Genomic DNA, 21,108 nt, shown 5'->3' with positions numbered 1-21,108 from the left:
TAGGGATAAGTTCTGGGATTCATGGTTCTGGTGGGTTTTTTAGGTCTTGGATCTTGTCATCCCAGATCTTTGGAGTTGCTTTGCCCCTGAGGAGCACTTTGGTGTTGGTCTTAGGAAGCTCTAAGTGGTCATGGTGACCCTAGGTCTGCCAGGTAAGCTCTTGCACACCACAAGTCTACCAGTGACACAGATCGAACTGTACATATTTGCATAAATTAGTATCAGAATGTGTAAATGTACTATTTCATATCAGCAAATTCCACTGTGCAATAACACACACTTTTTTTTTGTGCCTGCTCTAAGGGGAGGTGAGTAGAACATAATTTACTCTCAAAAATACAAAGAAATCATTTCCATTTAGATTATTTCCCAAACTGATTGTGGGTTTTAGCAGACAGGAAGTAGAGCCAAAAGTAACCTCAACACGTGAGGAGTTCAGGATCTGATGCCCTTCTTCAAGTCCATCTTAACAAAACAAGAATCTATAGCGAAGTCCACATCTGGATCCATATCAGCAGTTGAGTTCAGTTTCAGCTCACATTGACTACAAAACTTATTCCTTGCCATCTTAAAGAATTATCTTACCATGCCTGATGACTTACGGATTAAACTTTTAAATCAAAATTGCTAGAAAGGTTTGTGTTCTAGTTAATATATAGATTATCTTTGTCCTTCCATGCTAAATACACTGATTACTTTGGTTATAACAGAAATATGAATCTTTGTACCAGCTGTTGAGTGTTGCAACCACAAGCAAGCAGCCTAGGGGGATCTATGGTGAGGCTGTGTACTATTCACAGAATCACAGGATGTTAGGGACTGGAAGGAACCTTGAAAGATCATCTAGTCCAACCTCCCTGCTGGAGCAGGAACACCCAGATGAGGTTACACAGGAAGGCGTCCAGGCGGGTTTTGAATGTCTCCAGAGAATGAGACTCCACAACCCCCCTGGGCAGCCTGTTCCAGGCTCTGCCACCCTCATCGCGAAGAAGTTCCTTCTCAGATTTAAATGGAACCTCCTGTGTTCCAGTTTGTACCCATTGCCCCTTGTCTTGTTATTGGTTGTCACCAAGAAGAGCCTGGCTCCATCCTTGTGACACTCACCTTTTACATATTTATAAACATTAATGAGGTCACCTGTCAGTCTCCTCCTCTCCAAGCTAAAGAGACCCAGCTCCCTCAGCCTTTTCTCATAAGGGAGATGCTCCACTACCTTAATCATCTTTGTGTCTCTGCACTGGAATCTCTCCAGCAGTTCCCTGTCCTTCCTGAACTGAGGGGCCAAGAACTGGACACAATATTCCAGATGTGGCCTTACTAGGGCAGAGTAGAGGGGGAGAACCTCTCTCAACCTACTAACCATCCCCCTTCTAATACACCTCAGGATGCTATTGGCCTTCCTGGCCACAAGGGCACAGTGCTGGCTCATGGTCATCCTGCTGTCCACCAGGACCCCCAGGTCCCTTTCCCCTACACTGCTCTCTAACAAGTCATTCCCCAACTTATACTGGAACCTGGGGTTGTTCCTACCTGAATGTAAGACTCTACACTTGCCCTCATATTTCATTACATTTTTCCTGCCCAGCTCTCCAGCCTGTCTAGGTCTCGCTGGATGGCAGCACAGCATTCTGGTGTGTCAGCTACTCCTCCCAGTTTTGTGTCATCAGCAAACTTGCTGAAAGTGCACTCTAGTCCCTCATCCAAGTCATTGATGAATCTATTGAATAGTACTGGTCCCAGTACTGACCCTTGGGGCACTCCACTAGATACAGGCCTCCAACTAGACTCTGCCCCATTGCCCACAGCTCTCTGGCTTTTTCCCTTCAGCCAGTTCCCAGTCCACCTCACTACGCGATCATCAAGTCCACACTTCCTCAATTTAGCAGTGAGGATGCTGTTACATTTAAAGCATTCTCTCTGCGGCAGTTCAGAATCAGCAGTTTTCCTTGCAAAGACTTCACTTGAAGCACAATCTTTGAGTCTCTTACAGCCAGATATATAGATAACACATATGGTTTTATCTGGAGGTTGCATGTGGTGATGTAATAGTAATTAATACATGGCTAGGCAATGAATATCTTTCAGGTCTCATTGAAGACTGAGACCTGGCTAAGAACAGTAATTCATTTGTTAAAAGGAATATATATGTGGCAATTATTCTGTACCGAGCTAATGTAAAAACTGAGAAAGGGAAAGAGAAACAGAAGAGCTTGTACAGACTGATATTTTGTAATCACTGGTTTGAAGCCAGTGAACTTCCAGCTTTGCCCTTGCCCCAGCCTTATTTCATGATTCTGTAAAAGTAAGCACGTCAAGGGAACAGGGGAAGTGCCATATACTGTCCTTGAAAACACCTGATACTCAAGAACACAAAATATTTTTATTTTTAAAGGAGTCTTGTTTTCCTTGCTTCAGTCAAACAACATGGGACAGTACTACAAAAGGTTAAAGCCCCTATGTTGTGTCAAAAATTGCTAGCTTGTGGTTACAGAAAGTAAAGCATAATTGAAATTCAACTACAAGCTTTCATTTAACTAGATCCAGTGTATGTTTAATCCCTAAGAGACTCTGATGCTCTTTCATCTGTCCCCCATCCTTCTCATCTGAAGTCTGTTGAGTGACTTCTAGTCATTCATGCCAATGACTGGTTTCCATTTGACACTTGGTATGGGATGCAACCCAATACCTGCTTCCAGACAAGATGGGGCAGCAGGTTGTGTGGTTTCGTCCTTTAATAACTACACATGCAGTGACTTTTCCTAAAGGGAATATAGGCTTTGCAGCTTATTTTGTATCAATCAAAACCTTTCTGGGAGTTAAACTGGTGACCTCTGTGCAGTCAGTGCCACTGCTTCAGCAACCTATGATTTATAAGAAAACACAGAGCTCAGAGTAAAGGAAGACAGGAAGCAATTCAGTTCTGACAGCACAAGACATTTCTTCAGCCCTCTCCACTACACCACTAAGGTGCTGGGGATATCAGATCAGGTCTATGGCCTGGTCCACGAACTGTAAGCACAAGTGATGCTGCTGTTCTCACCTGCAGCACAGGAAATTGCTCTAGCAAGCCCTGTGCAATCTGTGTCAGGGATCTTAGCTTTACCATAGTGCTGTGTACAGAGGGAAATTTCAGAGGAAATGCTTCAGTTGGCAATGTGCTGCCAAAGCTTTCAATCCTGTGCTACCACCACTTTCAATTCTATGCTGCCTCATGCACACCGGATTCTTTCTCTAAACTGTCCTGCTGGCCAGGTTAATGCTTCACATAAAAAGACACTGGGAGTATTTTAAAAGCCTTTCACTGCAGCCACACATTAGGTCAGAATAGACTCATAATTAACTGCACAATAAGACCTCACAAACTCTAAGACGCCCTTTGACGTGCTCTGTGTGGATTATGATACCCAGCCTCAGAATAATTACAACTGAAAATGGGACGGAAATAAAGTGCTCAACAGTATTCAAGTACCAAGTGTTCCCTGCTGGGCAGAGAAAACAGAATCAGTTCAGCTCGCACTACATGAAAAACGTTACTTCCCTGAGTGCAGGCAGCCCTTATGCAACATAGCCCGGACCACATTCATTTGTTCTATATCACCTCTCCTCTTGCAAGCCAGGTGAACTATCAATAGCTACCTGCTCCTGCTATGTTACTAACATAACTAATGTAACATTTGAAGAATAGGGAAGACTAAGAAATGGCATAGGCACTGCATCCAGCCGTATGCGCATTTCAGATTGCTAGTTACACTCCTGGTCATTGTTAACAGCTGATCCATTGTAGGTTTTTGTATTACTTCCTGAGCCAGATATACCCTGGATGACCTCATGAAATATGGGTCATCAGGATGTGCAGAAGGCAACGTTTGGTGAGTCACAGATCTTGCACGGTTTATCTAAGGCAAAGCAGCACATTTTGATTAGCCTTCTGTGTCTGGAGTACTGTAGACAGATTTGATCAAAATTCCCTACATAGCTAAACAAGGAAGATCCAGGAAGAGCAGAGAGGCTGCTTCAAATGCAACAGCAAAATGAGGAGCCAGCTATACTTTCAATGTTATTTTGCAGCCAGAAATAAATGATGGAAAACAGTGTGGGGGATTCAAGTACTGAGTCCTAACAAAAACACAAGAACTCTGAAGCCCTGCTTCTGACATTGATAGCACTGAGTTTATCACAGAATGGGAAATGCCTTTTTATTTTCTCAAATAAAATAATATGTTCTTTGTACACACTTTTTTAAAGTCCTAATGGTATAATATGTGAGCCAACACAGGAGTCATGTTAGGGCATTTTCACAGAGCTAATTATTATGCTTTGCATCAGGTTTTTGCTAAGTGGGACAGTGAGACATGCTCCTGCACACAGCATTAAGCAATTCCACAATTGCAGATACACATGCCTCTTCCTCTTTTTCCTTCTGTGCCCATAGTTCCCAGATTCAAACAGAAAAGCCTCACAAACCAGCAGATTTCCTGTGCTGTCTGATGTCCTTGTTCCTCACATGGGTAGAAGGAATTCAGTCTTTGTTGGAAGAGTCTCACATTCTCATGCCATCTGACAGCTTTTGAATCTTCCCTGCACTGACTTTGTGTAAGTTACTGTTGGTAACACAGCATGAAAGTTTTTATTGAAGCAATGCAGGGAGAGAGAGTAGTGAAACCAAATTAATGAGAATGATGGCATGTTCCACTTTCAGATTATTTTACCTGTAATTTCTTCAAAGACAGCATGAAATCCATCAAAGTTCTTGGATCCATCAGACTGGAAGAAGACATGGAGTGAAGACCCAGTGCTTCGGATGGGAGGTGGCCTCTCATTTCCACAGAATTTCTTAATTATTCGGCTGTCCAAATTGTCCCCATCACGGACCTCCACATAGTCATACTGGCACATGTAGTCAAATTCCAGGCTCAACATGTAAAATCTTGGAGAACAAGGACACATTGTCAGGCTGCATACTCTGCACCCTGACTCTGACATTTAGTTATGTTAGTGCCTCTCCTCCCTCAGTGAATCAACAAGTCCCTAACCACATGAAGTCCCTCTTGCTTCATCTCAATTTTTGCATCATGATCCTTGGAAGCCAGTTCTACATGGTTGCTCCACAAGAATACTTCAGTGGCAGAAAAGTGAAGTCTAAATTGAAGTCATACAGTCTGCTCACGTGCACCAGGTTCCTAACCACATTACAATGTTAGAACCTTCATCTAGGGCCACACACTGTAGGGGGCATATTTCTATCATGGCTGTTTGCTAAAAATTGTTCTAAATGAAGTTCTAAGTACTGAAAGTAACAGTATCAAAGACCAAGGCTTAAAAGCTATTTACTTTGTGATGTTCAGAAGTCGGCAATTAGGGGTACAAGGAAAGCTTGGGGGTGTAACAAAAGCAGAAATAGGCAGAGAAAGGGAATCTGAAACACTACAGCACATTTTGCATTAGAAAGCAAAATGGTAGTAAATCCCCAAAGTCTAGCACTTGCCCTTCTTTTGAGGGCAGAAATAAGGGACTGGAGTTAGTGCAGAAGGGAAATGTTTAAAACCTTTTCCCACAATGTCTGTGTTTCCTAGCTTTGATCCAGCCACTGGGTGAGGCTCTTGTTTGTTAACAGCAATGTTATATGATGCTGTTTGAATTCATTGGGGTACAGTGCCAAAGCATCCCACCAGAATATGAACGAGAAACAGAGTGAGAAACACCAAGTGCCCCTGGAGAATAAGCAATGGCCAGGGGTGCCTTGGCATGGCAGATAAGAATGAGAAGACTGGAGAGGCCATGCTACTAACTGTTCAGTAGAACATTTTATAAATGAAACTGGTTGTGTACTCAATCTTCCTGAGAACTTCTAAGGATGCAGACATGTGTATTTAGGATTAGGCTAAATGACCCACATTGCCTGTTCCACCATGGGCCTAGTGATTTGCAAAGGCTGCGTTTTCAAACCAAAGAGGTCAGACAAATTTCAGATCTGCTGCTGGATCCCGTGATGTGAAGACACAAGTCTATAATGGAGCCTACTTCCTGCTCTTCTCTTCTTGGGACTTAGGCCCCCAGGTTAGAGAGGCCCCCATGTTATGTGAAATGACCTTTCTTTGGCAACTCATGAGCTGACTTAAGAGGCCTCTTCACTCAGTAACCTTTGTTCAGGTCATATGATTGGTTTTAGAGCATCAGGAGTACACTACATAAAGAGAAATGAATGAGCAGTCGTAGGAAGCTATACCAATGGAGCAGAACCCTTCATTTTTAAATCATCTAGTGGAATGTAGAATAAAAAAAAAAAATAACACCTGCTTCTAATATGCATTACAGTGAAATCAATTCAACTTAGCTTTGCATAAAATGCATGAGTTGAATTCTACTTCTGTCAGGTTTGCCAGAGACATTCTCACAGACATTAGGTTATACACTACATCTTCAAAATGTTCTTTTACTGGTAGATCATACCCCAGGGATATACCCTTATGGAAGTTATAGAGCAATACAAATTAACTCATTCATCCTTGACACACTTTTCAGGCTAAAGTTTATCCTGACTCAATCCTAAAAATATTTACTGGTTCTCTGAACTGTTACATTTCTGATTAAAATTAAGCATGTGTGTAAGTACAAAAGGAAAGTTTCTGGGATGCTCACCATGTAATGGGAGCAGTAATATTTACAGATGTAAAGGTAAACTCTGTGTAGCAGTGTGATCCTGAATAAAGAATATCAAGAGATACTCACACAGAGTGAAGGCACAGAATGGAAGAGCCACACACAGAGTATTGCTTTTAATTGTTTGCTTTCCCTGCTTTAAAAAATGATGAAAGCAAAGTGGAAGATGTAAAAGGCATGGGGGTTCTGATTTGCATTTTATTTAGTGTATCTTAGCATTGAAGCAGATACACTGACTGATGACATGGAAAACCATGATTAAGACTCAGAACAGGCAGGCCAGGAAACCTGCCAAAGCTTTTCAAAACCTCTTGGCTATGGCCCATTTGATGGGACCCTTCACAGACCATGAGGTCTATTGCTGTTTAAATCACAGGTACAGGCATGTCAGGAATGTCAGTTCCCTCACCTGTGAAACTGTAATGGAAATGCAAAGTATTGTATTGACTTCGTCTGTGTCTGCAGTGTGAGCACATTCACCAACTCCTCTGAAGAAAGCTTCTAGCTGAAGGAAAATATTTAAAACTGCATTTCTGCTGAGGCATTAAAGAAAATTATTTAAAGTTGTGAGATACTTCTACTGTGGTACGACATCTCTGATATGGCTGAGGCTGAGGGAGCCTATACATCACAAGCCAAAGAAAAAATGAGGCTGGAAAAAAAACCAAAGAAAACAAACTACTGCCACAATCTGGACACCTTTTATCAAAACAGCTCTGCTTAAACAACTCCCAAAGGACTGTGTGGCACAGCTTGAAGCAAAGGAACATTTATCTGTGCTCCTAAGAGTTTTACTCTTCCAGTACTGTGTAAGCAGAGACAAACCACTTTGTTCCCCTTCTGTGTCACATTGTCCCCATCTCTGCCCTTGCAAGCCATCAAAGCAAGAGGAAACAGGATTTGTGCACAGAGAGAATGAAGAAATGAGTTCTTTTGTTTGCAGTTGTGCTGATTCAGAGCAATGTTGGCTGTGCACTACTGCTGTAAGCAGAGTTAGCACCCACAGAGGGGATCAGTGTGTTTATATGAAAATACAGTGAAGGCAACAGATTCAGCATGATGGCAGACCCAGAAGGAAGACTGTGGTGGCCTGCTTAGTTGTACCTGCTCTTCTGTGTAGGAATGGCCTAAAGGAGAAGCTTTAGGCTAAATGTACCAGTTTTGCACAGTATCTAACTGCTGAAGTACCTCAGTGGCCAGCTTTGAGGTGCTCCACTTTGAAAACCTCAGCTCATTGAGAACACACTCCAGGGTTGCCTAATGTGAGGTAGATATAGCTCCTCATGTTCTCTCTTTGCCCTGGAGGCTTCCTGCTGTGCCTCCTGACTTGCATGGTGGCAGGATTAAGTGTGGACATTCAGGACAGTTCCTGATCTTTCCCTAGAAGTGCTGTATCAGCTGCTGGGATCTTTAGGCACCCAGACATCACGGTCAGCTCAGGCTGAGCACAGGGCTTTAGGCTTCTCCAGTGCTGCCTAGCTGAGATAAATGCAGTTGCTGACAACAGAAGGCTGGTAACTCAGGCTTCCCTCTCGGAGATTTTCACAGTTGGAATGTAACATTATGTCACAACAAAGAGATGCCTAGTTTTGTGTTTGTTTAACTGTAGGAAGGATGGACACAGGGAGAAAGAGAAAGGCGCTCTCTGAATTATGCCCCTCATGTTGAAGTTTTGCATCTTCTGGTAACAGCAAAAGGAACTAGAGTGAACTGTATAGATCTCATGTGAGACTAGCATATTCCTAGCATGCATGTGAGAGGCTCTCAGAGTCTAGAACGGAAGTCTGATTTCTCAAGAGTTAGTACATCTGTTAGCTTACATCACAGCACTTCTCATTCCCCTGCCTTGAGAATCAATGAGAATCTCCTTAGTGCAACCACAGTAAGTACCACTGTTCTATCTAGTGTCCTTTGTTAAAATAGCCTTTCCTCCCTTTCTTGTACCTTGTGCTTGGTGCCACCTGGCTGTCAACTCTACACAAAGATAGGTGCATTCACTAGTGATTGTGCATGCACAGGATCCATTTCCACCGCCACACCCATCCCCACAAGAATGAAGACAGAGTGACAGCTGTAGATCCTGAAGCACTTTCTAAGACTGACAATTGACAAAGCCTTGTTCAGAAATGTAAAAAATACCAGATTACCACCTCCCTGAGCTTGTACTGTGCAGATCATACACACAGCCATCATCTTTTAAACACAAGGTAAGTACAGCTCGTACCTCCAGACACTGATGCAAAGTTGTGTCATGAGAACAGAATCTCCTCCTCACAGCATTACTCCCATGTGTCACCTTCACATTTCTCCATAGTCAAGAGTCTCCAAAGTTATCCAGGCAATAATTGCACCTGCTCATAACTACAGAGTAGGCTTGCATTTGCAAGTCTGAAAAAGGGGCATTAATGTGGGAATGCCACAAGCTATTCTATTCAATTGATTTATCTTCTTCTCATTAAATATTAAGTCTCTCTTTAAACATATAGAAAGAAATATATATTGTGTATCTAATATAGTTCTTTGGCATGGTCTCCAAAGCTGATGAAATACTGATGTGAAAGCTTTAGCTGTTGTTTTTATTATATTAGCTAGTGGGTTTTGAATACAATCTCCTGCCAAGCTTCCTGCTGCACGTGTGAGCTCCCTGCTACATACACATGAAAAGAGTATTAATTACCCCAACTGGGGGCTCTCCTGCACTAAGCAGGATACCCAGTCAAGAACTGTAAGCCTGAGTCAGCAGGGACAGGTTAACAGGTCTAAGCACACACACATCAGAGGACCAATGACTTGCAGGAGAACCAATCACATCCTCCAGACACAGGAATGGTAAAAGGAACAACTGAGGCTAGTAGTGAACAGGGCTGGTAAAAGGAGAGAAAGAAAAATAAGAGAGGGAAAATGTTTGCTAAATGCAAGGTAGGTCCTATCAGCAAATCTCTCCTGGCATAAGTCATCGTATCAAAATGTTCCTACAGCTTTTATTCAAAGAATATCTCAGGTCAGCCTAGTACATTCTTCAGAAAATACCAGGTGCTTTAGTGTCCAGGTCTTGAAGAGACATTGTGCCCAATACCTGAGACATTCTCCTTAGCATTCAGCTGTCCCAAAAGGGAATTGAAGGCACAGCACTGATGATTTGTGCAGTGGCTGCCCATCACAAGCTAGACGAGGGGAAAGAGCCAAGGCACCAAATGCAAAGTGGTGGCTCCCAACTGTTGATCCTCAGTGACTCTTGATTATCCAAATGCCTCGATGATCACCTGAAACCAGTGCTGGCTAAAAGTCAGTATGACCCACCTTAATTCAATGTTAAATCCAGCTTGAACATGAATAGTCCATTCGCATCGTGCATTCAGTGGGTAACCCTCCAGCAAAATATGACCTCTAGAAGCCTGAAGAACCTGTCCACACCCTGAGGAGCAAAGAAAAATAAAAAAATCTGTGTGTGGGACCTTTAAGAGGTGTTTGAAGAAAGTACATGGAGAAACAACACTGGAATGAGAAAACAGGGTGGCTTAGGAAGACGCACACTTTCTTACATGGCAGTATATAAAATAATGGAACAGCCACACAATGATGACTCTATTAGTGTATTGCCTAGGCTAAGAGCACTCCTAGAAAAGTTTTGTTGATTGTTTCTCCCTGCTGTGCAATGCAGCCCCATTAAGCCATTTCTTACAGCTTTCATCCTACTCTTGATTAGCCCACCCACCCACTTGGCTGACACTCCAGCTCAGAACAGTTTTGCTGGATCTCATGTTGACCCATGTAATCACTGAAGCTGAGGAAGATGGTGGGAAAGTGTTAAAGGTACATGATCATTTGAATCAGCTTGAGTGAAACAATGAGAGCAGGAGCTGTTGCACCAAACAGCATCATTTCAGGGCCTTCACAGGGAGACTCTTGGAGGAAAAACAATTGATGTATTCCTAGAGGAGACATCTGTTAGTCCTCAGGATTCTCCACATCACCCTTACATGTTAATGCCACCATGCCAATGGAGACATATAACCATCACAGCTCCTCCACCAATTACTCGATGTAACACATATATAATATACAGCCCTTATCCCTTCTCTCAGGTTCATTCCTATCCTTTCTCTCTTCCTGTCTCACTCTGTCTCACTCTCAGCTTTTCACCATACTACGAAATGTACTCCAGTGCCCAGCATCAACAGAATAAGATGAAGTACTCCAGTAATTTGTGCCCAGTCTGAGAAAACCACCAGAGGACCTGAATAGATGGCAAAGTCATGTACTGAGGAAGCAATACCTTTTCATGGCTATCCTGCAGCTGCCCCATGGCAGCTGTCCAGGGATAATTGTCCTAATTCCTCATCTTGGATGCTGAACATTTTTAGCCCAGAGAATCCTCTCACCTTTGGTAACCTCTCTCTTCCCCCAGCTATAAAATACAGATAATGGTATTTTTCCTCTGTGGAAGAAAGTTGTTTAGTGATTTTTGTAGAGCCTTCTGTGATCTGTAAATGCAAGTGCTCGCAAAATGCGCAGTTAAATCATTATACACCAAACAGAGTTAATTTTTCACTTTCTACTTTCCTGACTACATCTTTCTGAATAGAGTCTTGCACATGGCTACATTCCCTGATAAGCTGTCACTTGCTTTACTGGGGAATGAGACTGTATCCATACACCAGAAATTGCAATTGAGTCTAACAGCATCACCGAACCAGGGGACTCTGGTAGGCTGCACACCACAGATAATAAGGATAAGTAAAAAGACAAATGACCCAAAAGACCTCCATGGCAACTCTCTCGCTGTTTTTTACCTCTTTAGTCCAACAGAAAGTCCTGCTCCTTCCATCTGTTTCCAAAGAGGAACCCTAAACTTTTAACAAGTAACACAATATGAATGTTTCCTACTGAAATGCTGGGGTTTAACACTTGTCTCAGGACCCTTCCTTCCTTTGGGAAAAGAGGGTGATAATGACTTGATTTGGTGATATACCAAGCATCTGCAGTTTCCATTGATCTTAATGTCTGGAAATCAGTCCTGCTGCATCTTGTCTATAGGGAAATGTGAAAACTGCAGGTCGATTACTCCTCTTTCTTCTTAAGAAAATGTTGTTCAAATGAAATAACCTTTGTTCATTTACTCTCAGTTACCCTTAATTAAGTAAGACCCAAGGAAACAGAAATCCTGCTCAGAAGAGTTCCTTAAAAGTGTTTCATCGTCCTCTGTGGCTTGCTTAGTTCCCCTCTGTAAAAGGCAAGGATTAATGACTGTGCCCAGCAACCCCATTAGGATTCAGCTAGTACAGCAAGATCTGCTGTGGTGCACTATAATGTTTCTTCCCACAGCAAGAAACAGGACCTTGTGCTGCCAGTGGCTCCTGCCTCAAAAACAACGTGAAATCTTCAGATGGTTTGACAGGGGGCTTGGACCACCTCAAAGGAAGCTTCCTTTTTGTTCCGTAGGGCTTTTGCATTTCCAATGCTTTTAAGAAAGGAAAGCCAAAGAACTGATGCAAAGAGATACTTGTGTGCACAGCATACTAAACACACTCTTCTCTTTGCAGTGGTACAGCCTGAACTCTCTGAACACTAATGCCAAGGAAGTAGGTTTTGCCAGCAAAGCAGGTGGTCCAGAGACTAAAAAGGAGCCATTTAATGACCGCCTCCAAAAGAACATTCTCAGATTTGCTACTGCCCTTCTCCACATGAAGTACCTTTGCAATAACATCAGATCTGTGCTCCTGTATCTCTAGCCCTTCTAGCAGAAGTTTGGCTGACTCTCATACTAACAGTTCAATCATCTGTTGATCAAAAGGAGTATTTTCTCCTCCCATTCTGAATCTGTGGGGGACCTGGCAAAAACTAATTTATATCCTAAACACAAATGCTGGAAAATTCTCCTTCATTTACAAAAAGATAGTCTACTTTGGCGGTGTCAGCATCCTTGCTCTGTTCTTGTTCCTGGAAAAAAGGCAGCTTTCAGGGCCACAGTAAGATTTCCTCTAAGGCTTGTTACTAACAGAAAACAAAACAATTTAGGACATCTCTGAGTTGTAGCCCACACAGACCCATGGGTCAAAGGAGGGAGAGGTCCTGAGGAGACCTCCAGCAGGAACTCATTATCTCCTGTTTGAGTGCTACAGCATAGATGTGTAGAAACTTTACTGGTATTCAGAAACAGGCTAATATGGGAAGGCAGCTGTGACTTGTCACACCTTGTTGCTACCTGTTACTTCCTGGTCACCGGTATTATGTGAAACACTAATGTTTGCAAAATCTCTAAAACTAGAAATACTGTTATTTGTCATGGGGACCACATTTGGATAGCAAAGCCAAGAACAGCTGTTAGATAACACTGCTTTCTCTCCTGTGTTGATGGAATATGTGTTCTCAACAATATGACAATCAGAGGTTGACGAAGGCTGTTGGAGTGCAGGATAGAGAGGAAAAGGTCCTCCAGGGTCATTTTTCTTCTGGTTTTAGATTCTGATGTGCCTTTTAGGGTATAATAGTTCAATCCAATAAAAAGTCCCATCAGAAAATGTTCCAGTACCAAATTAACTCTATTCATTGTGGTTTTTTTCCTAATAACATTACTTTGGACTACCCTGTGCCATTTGTCTTTTTAATAATTGATCCCTTGGCTGTTTTTCAGCCATGTCCATGCATCCAGCAATGCCACCAGACAGTATGAACAGGACAGCCTCACAGGCCAGACCGTATTATTTCTTCCTTGCCACAGCCCTCCAGGCACATTGCCACTTTTTCTAGAAGTTCCAAGAAATCACTCCCAGGGGCTCATGCTGCCATTCTGTTTGCAGGCAGCTCCTTGACTGCTGCCCTATGGCTGAGGCAGCACCACTAGCCCATGCAGCTGGACAGTGCACCTCAGAGCTGCTGGGCTGACCTGCGGGCAGGCCTCACTGCTCCCCACACCCACCAGTGAGGTATTAAATAGGCATTAATCCTGCCTATAGGCTAAACTGCAGCTGTGCTCTTCTGCAGCACCGGCACTGATCCCCTTCTGCCTGCACTCGCGGCCGTTCTGCCATCTGTTTGACAAGGATGGGACCTGGCCTCCTCCGGGGCCCCCGGGCGCCACCTAGCGTCAAGCGGCGGTGGTGCCGCGCGGCGCCTGCGGGCAGGCCAGGGCGCTTTAGGGAAATGGCGCGATGGGAGGAGAGCAGGAGGGGAGTTTCAGTATGATCAGGTCGGACCGCGCTCGGGGCCGTTTCTTAGGACGTTCCGGTAGTGAAGAGATGAAGCTGGAGGTCTGCTCGCTCGCCGCCGGGACGTGTGCCCGTTTACGGCGGAGCCCGCCTGAGCCCTGGCGCGCTCCGCCCCAGGAGCAGGAACCCGGGGCCGGGACCGGTGGTCCATGGCAACGCCTCCCGCGGCCCGCGAGAGGGAGACAAAGCCCAGCGTACCTCTAGCGGTTGTGGCGGTGGGTCCGCCTCGAGCTCTGCCGGGTGCCCGGGGGCTGCCTGCCAACACCTCCAGCACCCTCCGCACCGCTCCCGTGGTCTGGGCAACCACCCTAACGCGTTCAGGCATGGGAGCGGGGTGTGAACCTGCACGCAAGTTGCCCTCAGCGTAGGGACAAGGCAGACACAGGCCTTGCTGGGCAGGAGGAAGTAAAATCTGAGGAAGAAGCTTCAGCTGGGGGCGCCTTGCGAGGGCAGCTCTGCCAGGAGGAGCCCTCTTTTCTGGGCACTGCAGCAACGCTGTTTCCCACAGCAGCCGACCTGTTGCGGAGTGAAGCTTTGTGTGCAGTTTGTGTGCATGACCAGCTTGGTCAGGGCAGGTCCCGTGGGTCATCCATGTGCTTGCTAGCAGAGGGCACCAACATTTGCAATATAGGGTGAAGTAGATAAACTACGTCCCCCAATTACTATGGTTGTGCTCCTGTGTGTTACTGGGATTTATTGGCACTCTACCACTGGCGAGGCACTCTGAGCAGGCTGCAAAATTCCAGATGTACCAAAGAGAGATGTTTCCTCCTTAGCTTTCCAAAATTTATTGTGTTAGCACATCCACTGCTTGAGCAGTTGGTGCACACTGTTGTTCAAAGGCTACTCACCAGCTGTCCTCCAGACCCAAAGCCACATACATAGCTGTGAGCCTGTAGGCCAGCACCCATCATGGTTATAGGCTGCTTTCTGAACATGCAGTCTCTGCATGCCTGAGCAAGGAAAAAAGTGAGATAGCCATGAAAGCCAAAGCAAGGCAGCTCAGAAGTGTGCTGGAATCACAACTGTTCCCTGTGTTCCTCTTTAGAAATGGAAGAGACAATAGCACTATCTGCCCATTCTATCCTGCCTCTGATACACTGCAGAACCTCACTAAAGAGTCCACATCCTCAGTGTCACATTGCTTCTCTCAAAAGAGCTGGTAGGAAAACCACTGTAAGACAAAGCTCTGCAAAATTTCATTATTGCAAAAATGTCCAAATAGACTGCAGTGTGAGGGTGTATTTGCTTTAAAATAAAAGTTGGTAAAGCAGGCTGAAATATACTGTAGGCAGCTGATCTACTTAGGCAGAGTGAAGAAGGATTAGATAATCTAATGATTCTTTCTTGGCTCTGCTGTTATAAAAAGTGCCAGGGGAGCTCTAGCATCAACTCAGAGAAAATGAGACTTTAAAGTGCTATTGGAAATCACACTGTAAACTGCAAGGGACTCAGTTTATCAGTTTCCGAAGCACCAAGGTTGAGTTAGCCCTGTTACTGAAACGTGTTGATTGCCCATATTCTGCTATTTGAAGCAATTATTTTATTTTATTTACTTTCACCTCCTGAGTGGTCATGGGCTGTGTTGGGAAAGCAGATTCAATTGTTGCTTTAAAATTAGTGACTAAGAGGATACAAGACTAAGGCATGTAGAATAACAGAGTAGGAAAAGTAGATTCTGCTTTCGTCCCTTTCAGCGATGTGAACAAAGAGACACTCAATAAAAATTGAAAAAGGGTTGGTGAAAGCCTATACCTTCACCAGTGGGAAACTGGTAAAGGAAATACTAGTCTTAAACTGTATCCAATTAGCTTATAGAATTCATCATTGAAAGGTAGCATTGGGACCAACATTTTAGCAAAATCCAAGAAGCAGTACCTTTTGTGCACTGCCAGGAACAAAACTTTCAGATAGCACTACCAGAACATGAAACACTGCTGTTAGTACTTGCAAGACACTGTTTTCCAGAGCTGTCTTGCAGTGCATTGAGCTGCGTGAAGGAAAGAGGGGGCACTGGGAATTCCTTGAGGCTGGTTCTGCAGCTCAGGGATTGAAGGACAACAGAGGAGAAGCTCCTTGATATAGCTGTTGCCCTTATAAAGTTTATGTTTCGCTGAAGGCCTCTGAGGAATTGGTTATGCTGAAGTATACCTGAGAAATGCAGAGAACAGATTTCCAGAGTCACAGTAGTTAAAGTTTCAAAATAAACCAAAACAAACCGGAAGTTTAGTACGGTTATAATCTCCCATGACTTGGGGCCTGGGCCAATCCATAGCAGATGAGCACTGGGAGAGAAGTTTTTTCCCACTGTAGATATGCTTACTGCCTAGTTGTTTGCCCTCTTCTGCCTGTGACCTTTGCAAGAGTCACTGTACAGGGATAGCTGGAAAAGCACAGCATGACTCTTGCTCTGTCCCACCACTCCCTGTCCCCAACATGCTTCCCTGCCTGTGTAGGACACTTACTCATGCAGTCACCTCCATACCAGCCAGCTCTGCACTCTGCACAGTAGATGCCCTTGATATAGAAGTTGTCAAGTGTCCCTCCCCAGGAGCCATTGCGGCAGGACTTGCAGTTCTCAAAAATGGTGCAGCCTGAAAGGAGAGCCATTGCGTTAAAGGAAAGCCAAAGTGGATTGTCCTCTGGAGAGAGAAGCAGTCTCTCTCTCTTTTCCACAAAAAATGCCAATTGCATTAGTGACTGCTGTGATGCTGACAGCTTATCTGCTTAGAACTGCACCCAACCTCCACCCCAAACCCTAGGCAGCTCAGATGCTGAGATTTTGAGCCAAAACACCAGCCTGACTTGTCCAAACCTCTACATCTCATTGTTCTGACTGTAAATGCCTCTCTCAGAAGTCTGTGGATGCTGGTGCCACTTAGGACCAGCCCAAATGATTCTAATGTTTTCTAACGTGTTCCTGTCTCCTCTTGCTCTCACTTTTCACTTTCCCCTTTCCTCCTTGCTAGCCAGACTTCCAGGTCACCTCTCCCTTCTTGCTTTGGGGATGCAAATCATCATTGAGCACCTATAAAACACTCCTGGTGTGAAGCCAGCTGCTATGTCACCTTTTGGCATTTCCCAAGTCTGCCTTGGCACCTTGCCAAGTGTCTTTCTGCTGTCAGCAGAGTGGCAGAAAGAGTTCCTGAGGAGCTGCAGGGCAATCCCATGCCCCAGTGAGACATGCCTGCCCTTGCTGATCCCCTGCCCAGCAGCTACCATTATGTGCTGATGCCTTGGCCAAAGATCCGATGTGAGGGCAGTGTAGCCCCAAGCATACCTGGGTGGATTAAGCAGGAGTCACACTCATTTTCCTCATTCCTGCAGCAGGGAATGGTATAGCCCACTATTTCTTTCTGTCCTGGGCAGATGCACTGGATTTGGTCATATTCGCAGCACTCTCGGCACATGATATTCCACTCGGCACCCGGGCAGTTTTCATTGATCACTGTGTACTCTGCAAGAGGAGAACAGAGAGGGGGACACACAGAAAAGATCCACTGTCTGCCAAGGATTGACAGTATCTATTATTCAGCCATTTGTCAGATCATGTATGACATGAGGATGGCTGAGGTCTTTGGCACAAGAAATATCAAACTACATGGTAACATTGGGGAGGTCCCATATGATTGGAAATTGGCGAATGTTACCCCAATCCACAAAAAGGGCTGCAAAGCTGACCCTGGCAACTACAGGCCTATCAGCCTGACCTTGGTGCCTGGCAGGGTTATGGAGCAGATCATCCTGAATGCAATCACACAGCACCTTCAGGATGGACAAGGGATCAGACCCAGCCATCATGGGTTTTGGAGGGGCAGGTCCTGTCTGACCAACCTGATCTCCCTTTATGATCAGGTGACCCACCTGGCGGATAAGGGAAAAGCTGTGGATGTGGTCTATCTAGACTTCAGCAAAGCCTTTGACACTGTCTCCCATAATATACTCCTGCAAAAGCTGGTAGCCCATGGCTTGGACAAGTGCCCTCTCTGCTGGGTTAAGAACTGGCTGGAGGGCCGGGCCCAGAGAGTGCTGGTGAATGGGGCTGCATCCAGCTGGTGGCCGGTCACTAGTGGTGTTCCCCAGGGGTCAGTGTTGGGTCCAGTCCTGTTTAACATCTTTATTGATGATTTAGATGAGGGGATTGAGACCATCATCAGCAAATTTGCTGATGACACCAAGTTGGGAGGGAGTGTCGACCTGCTGGAAGGCAGGATGGCTCTGCAGAGGGATCTGGATAGACTGGAAAAATGGGCTGATTCCAATGGGATGAAGTTCAACAAGGCCAAGTGGCAGGTCCCGCACTTTGGCCACAACAACCCCCTGCAGCACTAAAGGCTGGGCACAGAGTGGCTGGAGAGCAGTCAGGCAGAAAGGGACCTGGGGGTACTAATTGACAGGAAGCTCAACATGAGCCATCAGTGTGCCCAGGTGGCCAAGAAGGCCAATGGTATCCTGTCCTGTATCTAAAATAGCGTGGTCAGCAGGACAAGGGAAGTGATCCTTCCCCTGTACTCTGCATTGGTGGGGCCACACCTGGAGTATTGTGTTCAGTTCTGGGCCCCTCAGTTCAGGAAAGATACTGAAGTGCTGGAGCAGGTCCAGAGAAGAGCAACAAGACTGGTGAAGGGACTTGAACACAAGACCTATGGGGAGAGGCTGAGGGAGCTGGGGTTGTTTAGTCTGGAGAAGAGGAGGCTTAGAGGTGACCTCATCACTCTCTATAACTACCTGAAGGGAAGTTATAGCCAGGTGGGGATTGGTCTCTTCTCCTAGGCAGTTAGCAATAGGACAGGGGGGCATGGGCTTAAACTCTGTCAGGGGAAATTTAGGCTGGATATTAGAAAGAAATTCTTTACAGAGAGAGTGGTCAGGCATTGGAATGGCCTGCCCAGGGAGGTGGTGGACTCACCGCCCCTGGAGATTTTTAAACTGAGATTGGACATGGCACTTAGTGCCATGATATAGTAAATGGACTGGACTTGATGATCTCTGAGATCTTTTCCAACCTAGTAGATTCTGTGATTCTGTGAACATGCAGCCAAAATGTCAGCGCAGTTTGGGTGTCTAAAGAACACATGGGAAGTTTTGCAGTGCCAGCCAGAGGAGGCAAACAGACCAGAGGGAAGGTATTTGTTCACTTCAGTCTTTTCTCTGCAAGGCCTTCCCACTTCTGTGGTGAGAAAAATAGTTTTAAAAAGCCACAGAGTACGATGCCACATGAGCAACTCTTCTTGAGATAGCAGGACTGATTTATGGCCTCATATATAGTATAGATTATTTAAACTATAATAGCATGATTTGGTCATATTTCTGTTTGTGAATTTGCTACTCTTTAAGACTAGATTGTCCACTAGAAAAGTCAAATTTTGAGGCTGGGTGTTAGCCGGTTTCACTCTGTATTTTCACTGAGAAGCACAAGATGTTACACTCCACTGCCAAAAGAAACAGGACTTTTCATTATTTTTAAAGTTTCATTTTGTCTGGCATTTCTAGTATGGTAATATTATTAATATATTTTTGCTATTTAGCATAACCTCGTATGATTATATTTAAGCTATGCTGGAAATACCCTTTTAGGAAATGACCTCAGACTGTGACTCCAGACTGCCACAAAAAGTGCAGATCCCATCTTTCTCCACCAGCATGACTGACACTCAGTTGTGGTAGGACAAGGGGCAGTGGGTTCAAACTGGAACACAAGAGGTTCCACTTGAATTTGAGAAGAAACTTCTTCTCAGTGAGAGTGACAGAACACTGGAACAGGCTGCCCAGGGGGGTTGTGGAGTCTCCTTCTCTGGAGACATTCAAAACCCACCTGGATACATTCCTGTGTAACCTCATCTAGGTGTTCCTGCTCTGGCAGGGGGATTGTACCAGATGATCTTTTGAGGTGCCTTCCAGTCCCTAACATTCTGTGATTCTGTGATTCTGTGTGATACATCTTACCACACATGACTGAAAATAACTGTTTCTGTGGTGTATGGTTGTCAGGGGTTTTACTCCTTGTAGAAGGAGGACTCCCCAAAGTCTGAGTAGTAAATAACTGCCCAACACTCAGGAGCTTTTGCAAAGTTTCCTTCAAATTTTCCGGTTTCTCAACTCAAGCTAGAAATCTAATTTCTCTTAAGATTGCTAGGCTTGTTAATGAAATGAGTTGTAGCTCTAAGTTGCTCATGAGAAATTGCTGTCTGTAAAATGATTGAAATGTTCATAGTTGAAGCTGCGTGTCTCCATCCTTGCAGGGAATCAAAACCTGGCTCTTGCCAGGTTGCAGGCAACACAACATAGCTTCCAGGTTAGCACTTATCTGAAAGAAAGGCTGGAGCAAATGACCTCCAGAGGTCCCTTTCAACCTAAATTACTCTATGCTTCCATAAAATACTATGCATGTGTTTATATGTGTGTAGAGTCTGTGTACATGTGCACATTTATTTTTATATGTAGAGTTGTGTACGCAACAGGGTCAAAAAGCAGATGCCATACTTATTATTGGTGAATCAAACGGGTGTATTTGTAGCCTAAGTTGCGTTCAAGGTAATATTTAGTGTTAAGAGGGAAGCAACAGATCTTGGCCTTAAAGAATTGTAAAAATAAGTTTGCTGCCACCTGGAAATGCTGTTTGCTCACTTCTTGCCCTTGTCTCAACTAAGACGATGAAAATAGACTGTCTTTTGTTTTACTGACAATTTAATTCCTTTTCATGTTTTCAGGTACTGCAGTTTGGTCAACATATGTAGCCTTGACAAGGAAATTTATGGATTTGAGATTTTTTTGAAGCCATCATCTAGAGTTTTCTTCACAGAAATAATGAAATGTATTATTCTGAACTTTTGTAGAAGCTATTATTTAAATAAATTTGTGTGAAGACTTTATGCACCTCCTTAATAACAGCAGGATCCCTTTTGTTTTGCCTAAGTATCTCTAGGCTACTAAACAAAAGGCAAAGGAAACTTTTCCCTCAGAAATTTAAGAGGGAGATGCACAGAGTCACTAGCATGTGTAATGAATGTTTGTTTGTGTTGCTGAGCTCAGCCTGGACTCCAGGGAGGAAGAGGCATAACCCCCCTCCCCCATGTGTGTTTGGGGAATGGCAACAACTGACAGCTCCCCACACCCACGCTTGGCCATTATTAGCCAAAAACAGAAAAGAATGAGGCAGAGAAGAGCAGGAGGAGATTTATTGAATGAGTAAAATACTGGAAGACAGGCCTTGGCCAGCTGTGGTAGAGATACTTGTGGC

General features: G+C 44.5%; 1 protein-coding gene across 1 annotated transcript in view; it reads right to left on the bottom strand.

The window, feature by feature from the left end:
* Nucleotides 1-21,108, bottom strand: part of PAMR1 (peptidase domain containing associated with muscle regeneration 1) — an 80,240-nt gene that overhangs the window by 51,080 nt on the left and 8,052 nt on the right. The window contains exons 2-5 of the mRNA XM_082058528.1: nucleotides 17,149-17,325; nucleotides 16,334-16,462; nucleotides 9,961-10,075; nucleotides 4,710-4,927 (exon numbers count right to left, since the gene is read on the bottom strand). Of these exons, the coding sequence (XP_081914654.1) occupies nucleotides 4,710-4,927; nucleotides 9,961-10,075; nucleotides 16,334-16,462; nucleotides 17,149-17,325 (639 nt within the window). The remainder of the gene's footprint in view (nucleotides 1-4,709; nucleotides 4,928-9,960; nucleotides 10,076-16,333; nucleotides 16,463-17,148; nucleotides 17,326-21,108) is intronic.

The sequence above is a fragment of the Streptopelia decaocto genome (genome assembly GCF_964273445.1).
Source record: "Streptopelia decaocto genome assembly, chromosome: 7".
In the NCBI taxonomy this organism is placed as follows: domain Eukaryota; kingdom Metazoa; phylum Chordata; class Aves; order Columbiformes; family Columbidae; genus Streptopelia; species Streptopelia decaocto.
This window is presented reverse-complemented; position numbering and strand designations above follow the sequence as displayed.